We start from the raw sequence: 16,332 nt of genomic DNA on the forward strand, positions 1-16,332 counted from the left end.
GACATGATGAATTTGAGATGTGTTGCTATCCAACGTGCCCAGTTATTGCAGATTTGGGCAGATTTCATAAAGGCAGGAGCTGTCAGCTGCAGGGGAAAAAAATTAAAGTTTTATGAACATCTTATTAACTTAAAAACTTAGGAACTTTATGAACTCCCTCCTAACTGATGTGCTCTGCAGACAGAACCAGTTAAAATCTCTGGGTGGGCTGGTTTGGAAGATGAGAGGTGGCATTTTTCATCCTGCTGGTTTGAAATGATGCTGCAGGAAAAAATTAAAAATTCAGGCTGGAGTCTGCCAGTATTTAAAAATGACACAATGAGTTAGCTCTGCTTAGTGAAGCATGTTTTTAAAATGCATAATATTAATACATGTTCTGCCAAGATTTAGCTTAATTAAAACTATTTTGAATGTAAAACTCTCGAGTGCTTGTGCCACGTGGATTTTATTTGCTGATAGTGGAGCAGGTGGCATCACAACCATCATTATCTGTGGGATCTGACTGAGGGAAATGTGATGGCATAGCCACTGACTTTTATTTGCTTTCTCCCCAGTCACTCCCTGCTGGCCTTCCTGAAGTTAATTGCTTTGAGATGGTCTAGAAGTAGAAATTAAATAAAATCTGACTTGGTGTGGTAGATCTATACTGAAAATAATAAGAGAATTTTGTTATAAATAACTAAATAAAATCTGACCTGGTTGGTGGGTTTATACTGAAAATAATTGGAGATATTTGATATTCCTGAGTGACATCCCAGTAATGCAGTTAAATGGGACCCTTGGAGAGCTGGGCTCCAGAGCAGATGGGATTTGAGGGGAGCATTTGCCCACTGCCCAGGATTTTTGGGAATATTTTCCCTTCAGCTTCTGCAGGGTTTTACCCTTCCATGGGCAAAACTTGGCTGGGAATGAGGACAGGGCCAGCCAAGGTCTCAGTACCAGGGAAAAGCAGGGCCTTGGCTCCTTGGCTGTGTCCAAGGAATGGAATCCTGGGGATTTCCCATCCAGAGCTCCCTTCATCCCCATGGGAATATCCAGACTCTCCATTTTCACTCTCCTGGACTCCTCCTTTCACAGCCATCATCCCTGTGGAAGGATAGGAATGTTTAGGAAAACCCTGTGTGCACTATAAGGAACAAATTGATTTTCTCAGCATTCCCATCCCTCTCCTGCTCATTCCCTCTTCCCTGCAAGGCAGGTCAGCCAGGGCTTGGCTACTGGGAAAAGTTGTGGCCAGAGGGAAGGAATTCCTGCAGGTTTAAGGGAAATGGGAGGTCAAGCAGCATTTCTTGATGACTGCAACAGCACCAGGGTGACTTTTCCAGGGATATTACACAACAATGCCAAGCAGTAGGGCAGCTCTTGGAAACTGAGTTTAAGAGAACTGAGTTTAAGGCCCGAATTGTGACTCAGTAAAACCCAGCAGCCCTGGGTGAAGCTGGGGCTAACTTGTGGGTGAATTTGTGTGCAGTGAAGCCCGAGGCCCCCGTGCAGCTGCACCTGGAGCTGGCTGAGAGGGGCCAGGTGAAGCTCTGCTGGTCCAGCCCTGCCCCGCTGCCCTTCCCTCTGCAGCACCAAGTGAGGGTCTCTGCTCCTCCGGGCCAGGGGGACAGCCAGGTGAGGCACTGTGCCCTCTTCGGGGCTGGGCATTCCCAAATCCCGGCATTCCCACCGCTCCCCGGGGCCTTGGATTGGGAGTGGGGCTGTTCTGGTGCAGCTGGGCTTAGCTCGCTGCTGTTTCCTGTTGAAGCTGGGCTTAGCTCACTGCTTTTCCCTGGAGAAGCTGGGGGGCTGCTTTTTCCTGGAAAAGCTGGGCTTAACTTGCTGCTTTTTCCTGTAAAAGCTGGGCTTAGCTGGCTGCTGTTTCCTGGAAAAGCTGGGCTGCTGGTTCCTGGAGAAGCTGGATTTTACATCTCTCCCCACTGAGAGAAGCCCCATCTCCTGCTGGCTCTCACAAGCAAACTCCCATTTTTCTTCTTGGGTGAAATCCTGGATTCTGTGAAGTCTAAGCCCATTTTCTGTCAGCATTCTATATGTTCTGTAACTCATCTGTGTTTAATATTTATAAATTTTATTATAAATAGTTTTTTTTTCTCTTCCTATCATGCAAGTGGCTCTGGAATAACAAGCAGCTGTAAATTAGCAACCCATAATGAAACAACTCATTTTCCACAGTTAGACAACTTCCAGCAGTCTCAAATTGACAGTAAATTTAAAGAAGAAAGATTTTTAACCCAGCTTTCTACCTAAAAACATAGAAAATCCTTGTGTGGAATATGAGGATGTTATCTCCTGTCTTTTAAGGAGCAAATTGATTTGCTCAGTGCTCCCATCCTTCTTAAAAACTGAGTTGAAAGAGAAGGCATGAAAGGGAATTCAGGGAATTCTGACTCCATACAATTTATTTATGTTCCTTCTGTGTTTTCCTGTTTCATTTTACAACAATAATGGATTTGGGCAATCCAACAGATGCTTCAGGTAGTCCTGGAAAGCTCCATGGCCATGGACAATGCCCTGCTGGACTCTCCATCCTCAGTGCAAGTGAGGAGCAGGAATCTCCGTGCTCCAGGCTTCTGGAGTGACTGGAGCTCACCCTACAACCTCTCTTTGGGAGGTAGGACACCTGCAGGCTTGGGATAAAGCTGATTTTCCTGCTGGTTTTGCGGGTTTTGTGTTGGAAATGGAGTTGGGATGAGAAATCCTGTGGGAGCCTTTCCTGCCTGAGGCTCAGCTCCCTCCCTGGGCCAGGCTGGCACAAGGAATTCTGGAGAGCAGCACCTGTGGGGCTGGCACTCCCTCAGCAGCACCTGCCCACACCCACACTAAGCTCTTTTCCTCAGAGCTTTTCCATTTCCAGTTCCAGCTGGCAGCCCTGAACCTCCCCTCAGTTCAGGATTTTTCTCCTGGTGCTTTCTCTCACTTCTGGTTTTGGTTTTGTAGCTGAACTGAAGGCCCGGAGCACAATCAAATGTGCTTTTTATACAGTCCAGCCTGGTTTGTAATGCTGAGCCCTGTGCAAAACTGACTTTCTGCTTATTTTGTTGTATTTTTCCATGCTCTGCTCAGAATTCCCTGGGAACATTTTGGTCTGTGCTGCCACAGGAATTCTCTGAACTCTTTATATTGGCACCTGCACCAAAGAAAGAACTAAACCTTGGAAAAAGAGCTTTTTTCCTAATAAAACCTGAAACAACAGATCCTAAAGTTGCTTTACTGCCTGCAAAAGGGAAATTTGGGGGAAATCCTAAAAATCCCTGCCTGGTTCCTCAGTGGGGGAAGCAAACCTGATCTTTAAAGGATTTAATGCTGGTTTGGGGGTGTTCTTTGCAAACAGCTCCATTCCAGCTCCACCTGTATCTTCCCTGAATCCCTGACTGGTGGAGACTGAGTTTAAACTTCTTTCAATCCTTGGAAAATTCAGTGTATTTGAGCCTGCATTGGACCACTGCTACAATTTGCTGTTAATTGCAGTGTAAAACCAGCTTTGAGGACTTCAATCTCCTGCTGACTTCAGGAGGAAGAGGAACAGCAGCTCCTGGAAAGATGGATTAATTTTATTTTGTTCCCCTTGTGCTACTGTGTGTTGCTTGCACTGCACCCTCCGGGGATTTTCTGCTCTTTTCATTCAGATGAGCCTGGGATATTAAAGATTATTTAAATCAGAGTTTAGAAACATCAGGTGTGGAGGGAGACAAACCAAGGCCCATTTCTGTTCCTGTTCATAGTGATTAAGAAGTAGGAAAGTTAGAAATACAGCCTGATGATGATGAAAATAATAAAACCATGATTATTATTATTAATAATAGTAATAGCAATAATAATAATAATATTTTCTGTTGGAAATATTTTTTTCCATTTTCAGTTTCAATGGATCCTCCCCCCCCTCCTTTTTCCTTTTGTGTAACCTGGGGATATTAAGATTATTTTAATCAGAATTTAGAAACTTTAGGTATGGAGGGAGGCAGTCCAAGGCTCATTTCTGCATCTGTAGCAATCATAACAATATAAAAATTATTATTTATATTAATATTAATATTAATATTACTTTTATGATTATTATAATATAATTTTAATGTTATAATGTTTAATAGTGTAATAATATTATATATTATTATACAATAATATAACATATTTTATTATATATTATTATATATATTAATAAGATATAATTATTATATATTATTATATACTATTTCTCAAAATATATAATATCATATTGTCAATAGTAATAATAATAATAAAAGAATACATAATATATAATACAATAGATAATATAACAATGATATAATACGGTATAATATTATTATATGGTACGTAATATATACACTATATTATTATTGTTATTAACAATAACTATTATTATTATTATTATTATTATTATTATTATTATTATTATTATTATTATTATTATTATTATTATTATTATTATTATTATTATTATTACTAACAACAAATGCTTTTACATTTTCTGGTTCAGTTTCGACCCTCAATGGATTTTCCCCCTTTTTCCCCCTTTCCACGCAGCTCCAGTGCTGTACTTCCCTGCCAGGACCCTGACCCGCGCTGGCTCCAGCCTGTCCTTTCTGTGCGCGTTCAGGAACCGCTCTCAGCCCGTGCCGGCCCGGGAGCTGGTGTGGTGGCTGAACCTGGCCGAGCCGGTCCCGGCCAGCCAGACCTCCGAGCTGAGCAGCCGCGTCAGCCGAGTGACCCTGCCCAACGTGAGAGCCACGCAGCCCCGGGGCAGCTTCCTCTACAGCGCCCTGTACTGCTGCCACCAGAGCCGCCAGTGCCACCGCGCCTACGCCGAGCTCTATGTCGTAGGTGAGGCTCGGGGGCACTGCCCGTTCTGCTCTTGGGCCGTTGTCGTGGTGAGGATGGAGTATTTCCATTTAAAATCCTTTCTTGCCCTTGGGGGTGTTTTGTTTGTTTGTTTTTGTTTGTTTGTGGTTTTGTTTTTGTGGGTTTTTTGTTTCTTTGTTGTGGTGTTTGTGAGGGTCCCCAGGACGAGGTGAGAGATGAGAATCTGACTGCATGTTCTCAGAAGGCTGAGTTATTATTCTATTCTATTCTATTCTATTCTATTCTATTCTATTCTATTCTATTCTATTCTATTCTATTCCACTCCATTCCACTCCACTCCATTCCACTCCACTCCATTCCATTCCATTCCATCCCATTCCACTCCATTCCACTCCACTCCATTCCACTCCACTCCATTCCATTCCATTCCATCCCATCCCATTCCATCCCATTCCATTCCATTCCATCCCATCCCATTCCATTCCATTCCATCCCATCCCATTCCATCCCATCCCATCCCATCCCATCCCATCCCATCCCATCCCATTCCACTCCATTCCATTCCATTCTGCTATACTAAAACTATACTAAAGAAAGAGAAGGATACAGACAGAAAGCTTAACAAGAATGAATAATAAAAACTCATGACTGACTCCTCAGAGTCTGACACAGCTGATGGTGATTGGTCATGAAGTAAAAACAATTCACATGTTTGGATAAACAATCTCCAGACCACATTCCAGAGCAGCAAACACAGGAGAAGCTGAGGCTTCTCAGCTTCCCAGGAGAAGAAATCCTGGTACAAGGGATTTTTCAGAAAATATCACAATGACTGTTTGTTTTTTGGTGTTTGTTTTGTTTTGGTTTTTTTTTTTTTTTTTGCTTTGTTTTGTTTTTGGGGTTTTTTGTTGAGGTCTTTTGGTTGGGTTTGTTTTTGTTTTTTGGGGTTTTTTTGTTTGGTTTGGTTTGGTTTTTTTGTTTCGTTTTGTGTTGGAATTTGAAATGTAGGGAATTCTCAGAATTCAGTTTTATAGGTTAAAGCTCAGAATTAAACACAAGATTTGATTTGAGGCTTTGGAAAAAGCTTCTAAACTTAAGTGTTAGAAGCAAGATTGTGGATTTATAGTGTGAAGTAAAGACATGTTGAATAAAGGAAAGTTTAGAGTTTTAGAGTTTAAGATGTAGAAAAAATAAAAGTAGTTACAAAGGTTAAAAGGTTAAAGCTTAGAATGAAACACAAGATTTGATTTAAGGCTTTGGAAACAGAAGTGTTAGAAGCGAGGATGTGGATTTATAGTTTAAAGACATGCTAAGTACAGGAAAGTTTAGAGTTTTAGAGTTTAAGAGATAGAAAAAATAAAAGTAGTTATAAAGGTAAACAAGAAATTTGGAGTGCAGTACTGTAAGTTTGTGTGTTATAACATGATTGACTAAGAAGGCTTACACTGTAGCATGACTCTATAAGACAAAATATTTAAAGATTGAGTCAAAAACATAAACATTTTTGTTGGTAGTGTTTTATTAGTCAACAACTCCTTAAAAAGTCTTGTAACTAAAAGTTTTGTGACTTTTTAAACTATGCTGTAAAGATGTGAGCTGAACTCACTTTTCTTACTTATGTGGAAGATAAAAAAATAAACCACATGATCAAAACCAATTCAAAAGTCCCATCTCAAATTACATCAAAAATTCCTCACAGTTTTGTTTTGTAGCAACCATTGTGTCTTATTAATTAAGCTTTTATGTCTTTTAATTAGACATGGATTTTAATATCTCCTGTGAGACTGATGGATACCTGACTAAAATGACTTGCAGGTGGTCTGCAAACCCAACCACCTTGCTCCTGGGGAGTCTGCAGCTAAGATATCACAGGTATGGATGGAGTTTAATTCTCTTTTTATGTTTGGAAAGCATTGCTCAAAATATTTTAGTGTCAAAGAATTCTGGAGGAATGTAATTATAGAATTAACAGATTCTTTATCTGTGTGCAGGAAGGGAACCAGAGATAGCTGAGTATGGAACAGATTTTATTTCTAGGGTTTTTCAGCATTTTTCAACCTGTTTGGGAGCCAGTTCTCTTCAAGAAGATTTCTTGGATCAGTTAAAAAATTATTCCAGTTGCTTCTACCTACAAGTTGTAAGGAAATAAGGGAAGAGCCCATTCCCAGTGGGAATGTCTGGCCTGGTGGAGCTGTAGAATCCCTGTCCTTGGAGCCTCTCAGATCCTGACAGCTCCATCTGATCTGGATTTAACTCTGCTCTGAGTCTGAGATGGGACTTGAGACCTCCTGAGGTCTCCACTCAGTCTTTGATTCTTCTGTAATTTTTTAAATGTTTTTTTTTCTATGTACACACAGGTAAAAATAGAGGATGAAACAAACTCATTCCAAGGTGGGAAAAGGTCTTGCTTGGAGAACCAAACCTTAGCTGGTGAAGGGAATGGTGCTTTGTGAAGGCAGCAGCTGGGACTGCAGCAATTCCCAGAATCCCAGACTGGTTTGTGTTGGGAGGGACCTCAAAGCTCATCCTATTACATCCCTGATGTGTTGAGCTTGAGGGTTTCCTAGAACCGCTCAGACAGACAGACAGACAGACAGCTCTTCCTGAGGCAAAAAACCCATAATTTTACCACTCTGCCGGGCTGGAGATGCAGGAATTTTGGCAAACAGCTTCCATCAGCCCTGCCTAATCCTTTGGAAAGGCAGCCTGTCTTCTCTGGTGGAGCTCTGAATGATCCTGGTGCCCAGGTGAATATTTCCCAGGGGTTTGTGGACTGCAGGAATAACTGGAATGCTGGAAAGTTCAAGTGGAGGCTTTTGGGGCAGGATTAATGCCTGCCTGAGTGCTGAGGTAGCTTTTGTTTACTCTGCCTTGACAAATATGGATCTAATGAGTGCACTGCTGGGCAGGGAGCTGGGAATAAACCCCATGCTGCTCATGGTGCCTTTTATTCCCACTTCCTCACTGCTCAGGTTTAGCTAAAAATGAGATTTTCTAGTAGGAGGTGATAATGTGGAGATTTGTTCGTGTTCCTGCAAGATCAAACAGTGACATTACCACTGCCTGCAAATCCTTCCCAGATGCTGCTGATCCTTCTTTTTGTTCTAGTTTTTGTGGTTATTTGTTCAGAGTGAGACCTGAAAGAGGAAAATGCAATAAAATTCCTGCTGCTACTCCCTTTAGGAGCTGGAGTGCAGCACTGCTGTGCTGTGTGTGATGCTCTGCCTGTGGGGTTTTGTTTTGCTTGGGTTGTTCCTACATCTTCCTCTGCAGGCAGTGCTGCCAGGAGAAACAGCTCCAGAGGGATGATCCTGTGGGAGCAGGGAATGCTCCAATGCCAACCTCCAAAGCACCAGGCACTGCTTTAATCCTGAGGACACAAAGAGGGAACTTGTACCCAGTGTAACTCTGGTGGTTCCTCTGAGTAACTCACACCCCCTCCAGCCCCTCTCCTCACAAGTCTGAGGAGAAAGCTGAAAAATTCCCACTCCAAGAATTTATCCAGTTCCATTTTGTCCAAAAGCCAAGGCTCCTCTCTTCTGTTGCCAGGTGTGATAACTGGACATGGGGTTTTTAATCCAGAGTTGATGTTTTGGTGGAATTTGCATGTCCTGGAGACCTCACTGGGTCTCTGTGGCAGCTTCCCCCTGGTTGCCAGTTGGGATTTTGGAAGCCATTCCTGACTGCAGTCAGTTCTTGGCAGATTTGCCTTGCTGTGTTCATTGCCAATCCCTCAAATCCCACAATTGATGAGGATTTGGAGCTGCCCTCTCTTGTTGTACCTGCTGCTTTTGTTGTTTGTCCTGCTTTTTCCAGAGCCAAAGCTTTGAGAAGTGACACTGAAATGTTTTTTTATCCCCTTCAGTGCGGACTCAGGTTCAAGATCCAAATAATCCTCAAAATCCCAGGAGTTTGCAGTGCCTCCATTCCTTTTAATTCCCTCCAGATTTACACTTGCAATGCACCAACTGAATGTGGTTTTTTTTCCCTCTTTTAAGGAGCCAGATTTATTGCTCTGACTCTCCAAGCCCATCTCCAGACTCAGAGGTGAAGGAATGCCTTTTGCAGAGGAACCATTCCTACGAGTGCACGTTCCAGCCCATTTTCCTGTTATCTGGATATACCCTGTGGATAGAGTTTAAACACTCCCTAGGAACCCTGCAATCCTCCCCAGTTTGTGTCATCCCAGCAGATGTGGGTAGGTCAGGATCCTTGAATCTCTCTTCCCTTGTGCCCCTGGATTTTTAAATGGTGTAGGGCAAGGATTTTTCCATAGGTTTTCAATAAAAACATGAGAGTTTTGATATTACCTTGAAGAAAAATTGGTTTAAATGTTATTTCCATCCAGGATTTTAATGAAACATCCACTTCTGCCTGTTATTCCCTCTACAGAAAATGCAAGTGTTATATTGCAAAATGAAGCTCATTTTTAAGGTCTTGGTTATTTAATTTCTCAGATTGATTTGTCTTCAATTAATTAGTTTATACTCCAGTATTGTTTGCACAGTTGTTTATTATTATTATTATCTTTATTTATGTATTTATTTATTATTATTATTTGTGCAGTGTATTATTTACACAGTTATAAATCCATTTCAAATCATGGGGACTGTCCCTGCTCTTCCATGCTGCTGCAACATTTTGTGACACACAGAGCACTGAAATTTGGATAAAAACAAGAGGCAGGAGCAGTGTTTGGATGTTTTAAAAACTCCAAAATGTGCAAATCACCTTTTCTTATCTGCTCTGTGACAGAGAATTCACTGGGTATTTTTTGGAACCAAATTTGAACGTAGGTGAGAGCAAACAAGGCAGCTGGACCCCAGAGGTGCTACATGAAATAAATTCCATTTATATAATTATGAAATTAATTAAGAGTTTTATAGTTATGAAAGAAATTCGAGTTATAGAATTATAAAATACATTTGTTATGTGTTGACAATGGATGGAATGTTTCATCCTGGATGCAGGGTGCTCTGTATTGTGGTAAAGCAAAGCAAACCCATTCCAGCACCATCCAAAATGAAAAAATTATTTATTTTCTGTTGTTGTTTTCTCCTCATTCACATCTGATTATCCAAAGTAAATTTATTTCAATTTGGCTTGATAAACAAACAAGGGTTTTGGAAGATTCCTGTTCTGGAGCAACTGGATTTGGGGGGAATTTCCAATTAATAAAATAAAAATGTTTCCATCAGTCACTGCACAATGTCTATCCCCCGCCTGTACAGGAGCTGCTGTTTTCTGCAGGGGTGACCCCATTGAAATAATGGAATAATGGAATTGTTGGAAAGCCCCTGGAGAGCACGGAATCCAACCATTCCCAGGTGCCAAGGCCACCTCTGCCCCTGTCCCCAAGTGCCACATGCACAGGGCTTTGAAATCCCTGCAGGGATGGGGGCCCAGCACTGCCCTGGGCAGCTGCTCCCATGCCTGACCACCCTTCCCATGGAGAAACTTTCCCAAATATCCAACCCAAACCTCAACCTTTATTGCCAGGCTCTGTCTTCTGCTCTTTATCCCAGGGCAGGTGGCAAGTGCCAGCACAAGAGAATCTGTTGTGCTTTAGGTGAAAATGAAACACCTGGAAACATTCCCGTGGATTCTGTGTTTCCAGTGCTGCTTTCCCTGGAACAGCAGAGGCTTTGTGTTACCCACCACCCTCAGGACAAGGAGAAGCCATCCATGGTTTGATTTATTGGGAAGTGCCAGTGCAGACTTTGCAGTAATTGTTTCATTTTTCCATTTTCCAGTGAAGCCTCTGCCCCCTTCCAACGTGGGAGCAGAAGTGACCAGGAACACGGGGCTGCTGAACGTGAGCTGGGCCCAGCCTGTCTTTGCCAGCAGGGATCTGGCATTCCAGATCCGCTGGAATCCAGAGAGCAGGGAGGACATTCCATGGCAGGTATGTCTGTTCCCTCTGGCCTGGAGCAGGGCTCACTGCCCTGCTGGAGTGTGGAGCTGCTTTTTATCCATGGGGGAAATCACAAAATGCAAAAGCAGTTGCAGTGTCCACAAAGGAATTTTCCTCACAATCCCGCTTCCTCACGGGATTCATTTTCAGGAATTTTGACTCCTAGAGCTGTGTCACAGGCATCTTTTATGAAAAATCCTTTCCTTAGGATTTTTCCTCCTGAGAAGCTGAGAGGCCTCAGGAACAAAATGCAAGCAATGGTTATCTGCTGCTGTGGAATGCAACAGGTGGATCTGGGATTGGGCTCATGTGGTTGTTTCTGATTAATGGCCAATCACAGCCCAGCTGACTCGGACTCTCTGTCCAAGCCACAAGCCTTTGTTATCATTCTTTCTTTTTCTATTCTTAGCCTTCTGATGAAATCCTTTCTTCTATTCTTTTAGTATAGTTTTAATATAATACATATAATAAAATAATAAATCAAACCTTCTGAAACATGGAGTCAGATCCTCGTCTCTTCCCTCATCCTGGGACCCCAGTGAGCACTATCACAGAGCTGCCTAAACCTCCTTTGTGCTCACTGTGGCTCTTTTGCCCTCTCTCCCAGCTGTATGAGGTCCCAGAGCCTGCAGGCAGCTGGGCAGTGGTCCCGGTGGAGCAGCTCTGTGTGCAGTACGTGGTGCAGGTGCGCTGCAGGGAGCTGCAAGGATCCGGCTACTGGAGCGACTGGAGCAGAGCAGCCCAAAGCCTCGTCCAGGACATCAGAGGTCTGTGCTCCAGGGACATCCTCAGGGCTGGCACTTGCCACACTCAGCTGTGACCGTCCCTCCCAAATTGTTGTTTTGCAGCTCCCTTGCAAGGCCCGGAATTCTGGAGGGTGGTTTCTGAGGATCCAGCGAGGAAGCAGAGGAATGTTACACTCCTGTGGAAGGTGGGAGCTTTGGCTTCCCTGTGATTCTAAAACCAGGTGGGATTGCCAGGAGGGGAGTCTGACAGGCACATGAGGCTTGTGGGAATTGGGATTTGCCTTTTTCTGGACTCCCAACAATGGCTCATCCTAGAGGCAAGAGGTGAATCCTAGTGGGAATTCTGGGGTACAATGGGAGATGGTTTTGCCTTCTTTGCCTTAAAATGTTAATGCAGGACAGGAAAAAGTTCCTCAGTGCCCATTCCTGTTTGCTCATGTGCTGCTCTGGGGTTTGAACCCTGAAAAATGTGTAAAACAGGGAATTGCTGTGGGAATCTGAAAGTTTGGCTCTCCTTGTCCTTCACTTCCCTTTGCTGGGAAGAGAGGGAAATGAAGCCTTTAAAAGGACTCCAGTCCTTGGATAAAAAGACAGGAGCCAGAATATCTTTATTGGGTCCTGTTTTTGTTACAATTGGAGCTGCCCAAACAACCTTTGCTCTGGGAATCAGGATGGAATTCAGGAATTAATGCCCATGAATTAATTGCTGCAGCCCCTGATGCAGAATGACTCGTTGTGCAGCGTGAGCAGGTACATCATAAGGCACCAGACCCCAGGGAACCCGCCCTGGGAGGAGTTTGTGGATCATGGCACCAGCTGGACTTTCCCTTGGATGGAGCCAACCCACACCGTCACCATCTTAGCCATGAATTCAGTTGGAATTTCTGCAATTAATTCTAATTTAACTCTATCCCAGCAAATGAGCACAGGTAAGAGCAGCAGTGAGGGGGATGTGGGAAATGCCAGGAATCCTGGTGATGCTCATGGGGAAAGCTTTCTTTGGGATAAAATTCCCTCTATTGGAATAAGGAATGTTTTATGGGGATAAATTCAGCACCGACGGAGCTATTGGAAACTCAGATTTCCTTCATGAAAATCCTGTGATTTTTGGGTTGGGAAAAAAGTTGTCACTGGGCTGTCTTCACTAATAAAATATAAAGCAATTAATCAAAGAAAAAGAAAATCCTGCTGGAGAACTGATCTTTCATCTCCTTTGTTTTGGGAACACCCAATGTTCCTGCTAGGGAATGTTTTGTTGTCTCCAAAATGGAACGTGGTCGTGTTTTGGGCTGCCAGGGTACAGAGCCCTCAGACTTCCTGAGCAGCAATTCCTGCTCCACTTCCTGAGCAGAAATTCCTGGATTTGGCTGCACTCTGCTTAATCTATTCTCAAGAATTCGGGAATTTTTAAATTTTTGGTTAAGGATAATTAGGGAATTGCAGGTGAGAATTGGGATATTTGGTGTCCGTAAGAAACTTGATCTGTTTGTGCTTGGGACTGCTTTAGTGTAACACAAATTTTTGGTGGCTTGAAGAAAAAATCTCTCTGCTGATGTGGCTTTACTATACAAAAGACAATTAAAGTGATAAAGTAGTGACACTTGAGCAGTTTATGGGATGTGGATCCCAGGTGCTTTCCCTGTTTCCCCAGTGGATGCTGTGCAGTCCCTGAGTGCTTACCTGGTGAACAGCACCTGTGTGGTTGTGGTTTGGAGTCTCTCCCCACAAATCCCTGGGATAAAATCCTTTGTGATTGAGTGGAGGAACCTGAACAAAGAGGAGCAGGTGAAATGGCTGCGAGTTCCTCCAAACCTCAGGAAATGTTTCATTTATGGTGAGTGTGTGCTTGAAAATACAATTTGTGCTGTTAATTGGTGTGGAACAGAAAAATGTGGAATTTCTGAGCTGTGAGCCCTTTTTCCCCTTCTGTGTTTCTAATCACTTTTATTGAGCAATAAACCAAATTGTGATGCTCATTAGAGGATTGCCTGTTGCATTAATAATCAGCTTAAGCTCTGGAGTGAGTTCATTTTGTGGCACTACAATAAAATTAGTTCTGGAATACTGAACACACCAGTTAATTATTCAAATGAATATCTGCATTTTCCTTTGCATTTTGACTTTACTCCTGGAAATTATCCCAGGAGCTCCATAAGGTGTTCATTCCATGGCAGAATAATGCTGGAATGATAGCTGGAATCTTGGGATTTTGAAGTAGGGATCTGTAAAAGATGGATCCATTATTGCCCTCTCTGGGCTGATCTGAGCTCTGATCTGTGCCCAGAGCCTCTGTGGGGGGAATTGTTTAAAAACTGGATGACAGTGGGTTCCAAAGGCTGATTTCTCTTTGCAGATCACTTTATCCTGATTGAGAAGTACCAGTTCAGCCTCTACCCTGTGTTTGCTGGAGGAGTTGGCAAAGCCAGAGCCACGGATCAGTTTGCCCAAGGTGACCATCAGGGGCTTTCCCCCTGTTTTTTATGAAGTAAAAGTGAACTTTAAGTGTAAAATCTCTGTCTTATCTGAAAAAAACCCCCAAACTAGTAATAAAATCACTGTTGTGTACCTACAAACAGTGAACAGCTTTAATCTGAAAACCCTCTGTGGGCTGAGCTGAGTGAGGGATTAAACTCCTCTTTAAATAATTCCTTTTTGTCTGTTTATTCCCAAGGGAAAGGTTTGTCCATGGGCAATAAAACTGTTGCTCAAGGTTATTTCCCCATCTAAGCTGTTGTTTCTACTGTTTGTTATTTCCCTGTTGCCAACTATTTGCTCCCAGACAAATCACTTTGCTGCATTAATAGCTGAACTCCTTTATTTCCAGGGGGATTTGAAGCTGGGAATGCTGGCACCCTCCACGTGGTTCTGCCCATTGTTTTCTCCACCTCAGTTCTGCTGCTGGGAGCATTGCTGGTTTCACACCAGAGGTACCTTGTTCCTGTTATCCAAAATCCAGCTGCTTGTTCCTGTTATCCAAAATCCAGATGCTTGTTCCTGTTATCCAAAATCCAGCTGCTTGTTCCTATTATCCAAAATCCAGCTGCTGCAGCTGCACTGATGCCACTCTGCTGAACTGGTGTCACAGAATCCCAAACTGGTTTGGGCTGGGAGGGACCTTAAATCCCATCCAGGGCCACCCCAGGGCCACTTCCTACTGTCCCAGGGTGCTCCAAGCCCCAGTGTCCAACCTGGGAGACTGCCAGGGATCCAGGGGCAGCCACAGCTGCTCTGGCAATTCCATCCCAGGGCCTGCCCACCCTCCCAGGGAGCAATTCCTTCCCAATATCCATCTACATCCCCCTTTTCCAGCTTCCAGCCATTCCCTGTGTCCTGTCCCTCCATCCCTTGTCCCCAGTCCTGTCCCTCCCCTTGTCCCCAGCTCTTCTGTACCCCTGTAGGCCCCGTGGCTTGTGGTCATTCAGCACAGACTGCACCCTTTATATTTTCCCAAACTGCCACCTGGAATGTCCCTTCTTGATGGTTTAGGTTAAATTTGGGGCATTTCTCATCTCTCCAATGGTTATTTCATGGCCACAGTGCTGTGGATAAGTGAAATGGCAGAGATTCCTTCCCAGCACAGTGGGAACAGCACCAACTCCAGTATTTCCCTGGCATTTCAGGATGAAGAAGCTGCTCTGGGAGGATGTTCCCAACCCCAAGAACTGCTCATGGGCACAAGGAGTTAATTTCCAGCAGGTTTGTATTTCCCTGGGGCTGCTGCTCCCTCCACCCAGGGCTGTTGCTCCAGCTCTGTCTCCACTGGAAATCCAGCCCTGTTCACCCCTCTGGCTCCATCCAGAGGTTCCCATTCCCCAGGCCTCTGGATTATGCATTGGACATGAGAAATATCTGCTTTTAATGATAAACTGTTAAATAATAAACTGATTTTTTAATAGGTGACAGATGGTGGCCTTTGCCAAAACAGCCCTGGCCTTGGCTGGGAGGGCTTTAATCTGTGTTTGCTGTGGTGTCCATGGAGAGGGGAAGGGACACAAACATCTCCTGTAGGGATAAACCACATGCATGAGGAATAAAATGTTATTTTCATTGTTTAAAAGCTCCCTGTTCATTTTGCTGTGGGAAGGTGATGGATTTGTGTGGGAAAATCCCAAGTTCAAGGCCCAGGTGTTGCCAACAGTGAGTCTGGACTGAGTAGAGCCCAGGAGTTTCACTCTCTGCTCTGATTTCCCACTACTCTGAATATTTTGACATTTTCCTCATTATTTTGGCAGCTTCCCTGCTGTAAAACATGATTTGTTAATCCACAAAAAACTGGATTTATCTGTTTTGTCCTGAATTCATTAGGAAATACAAGGGAATTTTCCTTTGGAGCTCTCTTGCTGCTGTCAGTTCATCCTGGTGGATAATTTACATCTGCATTTATTAGGAGTAGTAAATCCTGCATTTCTCCCAAATAGAGGAGTTTCACTCAGTTCAAGCATGCAGCTGCTACTCAGGTGGGAATGCTCCAAAAATCCTATGGAAAGGCTGAATTTGATCAATCCTAGCAGGGAAAGTTCCTTCAGCAGATGTATCAATGGTAAATCTGTCAAGGAAATTTTGTCATAGGGGATTTTCAGCTATGAATTCTTAAAAAAAACAATGTGTGAACTCAATGTGGCAAAATTCCAGGCTCCTGGGAACGACCTTTGGTGTTGGATGCTGTGATCCATAAAACCTGGAGAGTGAAATAAAGCTGTTCCATAATAAATGAGCATTAAAATCCCTCTTTTCTTCCAGCCTGAGACTCTGGAGCATCTCTTTGCCAAGCACCCTGAGCCAATGTCATGTGAGCCACTTCTCCTGGAGGCAGAGATGGTGCTGGAGGACATCAGCCTCACCAAAACCCTGGGAAAAGAAGAGCCAGGGGAT

General features: G+C 43.5%; 1 protein-coding gene across 1 annotated transcript in view; it reads left to right on the forward strand.

The window, feature by feature from the left end:
- LEPR (leptin receptor) overlaps positions 1 to 16,332 on the forward strand; it is a 30,571-nt gene that overhangs the window by 12,702 nt on the left and 1,537 nt on the right. Inside the window, 14 exon segments of the mRNA XM_036388340.1 lie at positions 1,472 to 1,617; positions 2,470 to 2,614; positions 4,525 to 4,821; positions 6,558 to 6,672; positions 8,799 to 8,998; positions 10,554 to 10,705; positions 11,322 to 11,481; positions 11,563 to 11,645; positions 12,173 to 12,389; positions 13,112 to 13,294; positions 13,814 to 13,909; positions 14,285 to 14,387; positions 15,081 to 15,156; positions 16,201 to 16,332. Coding sequence (XP_036244233.1) covers positions 1,472 to 1,617; positions 2,470 to 2,614; positions 4,525 to 4,821; positions 6,558 to 6,672; positions 8,799 to 8,998; positions 10,554 to 10,705; positions 11,322 to 11,481; positions 11,563 to 11,645; positions 12,173 to 12,389; positions 13,112 to 13,294; positions 13,814 to 13,909; positions 14,285 to 14,387; positions 15,081 to 15,156; positions 16,201 to 16,332 — 2,105 coding nt within the window.

This window comes from Molothrus ater, chromosome 9 (assembly GCF_012460135.2).
Source record: "Molothrus ater isolate BHLD 08-10-18 breed brown headed cowbird chromosome 9, BPBGC_Mater_1.1, whole genome shotgun sequence".
Taxonomy (NCBI): Eukaryota; Metazoa; Chordata; class Aves; order Passeriformes; family Icteridae; genus Molothrus; species Molothrus ater.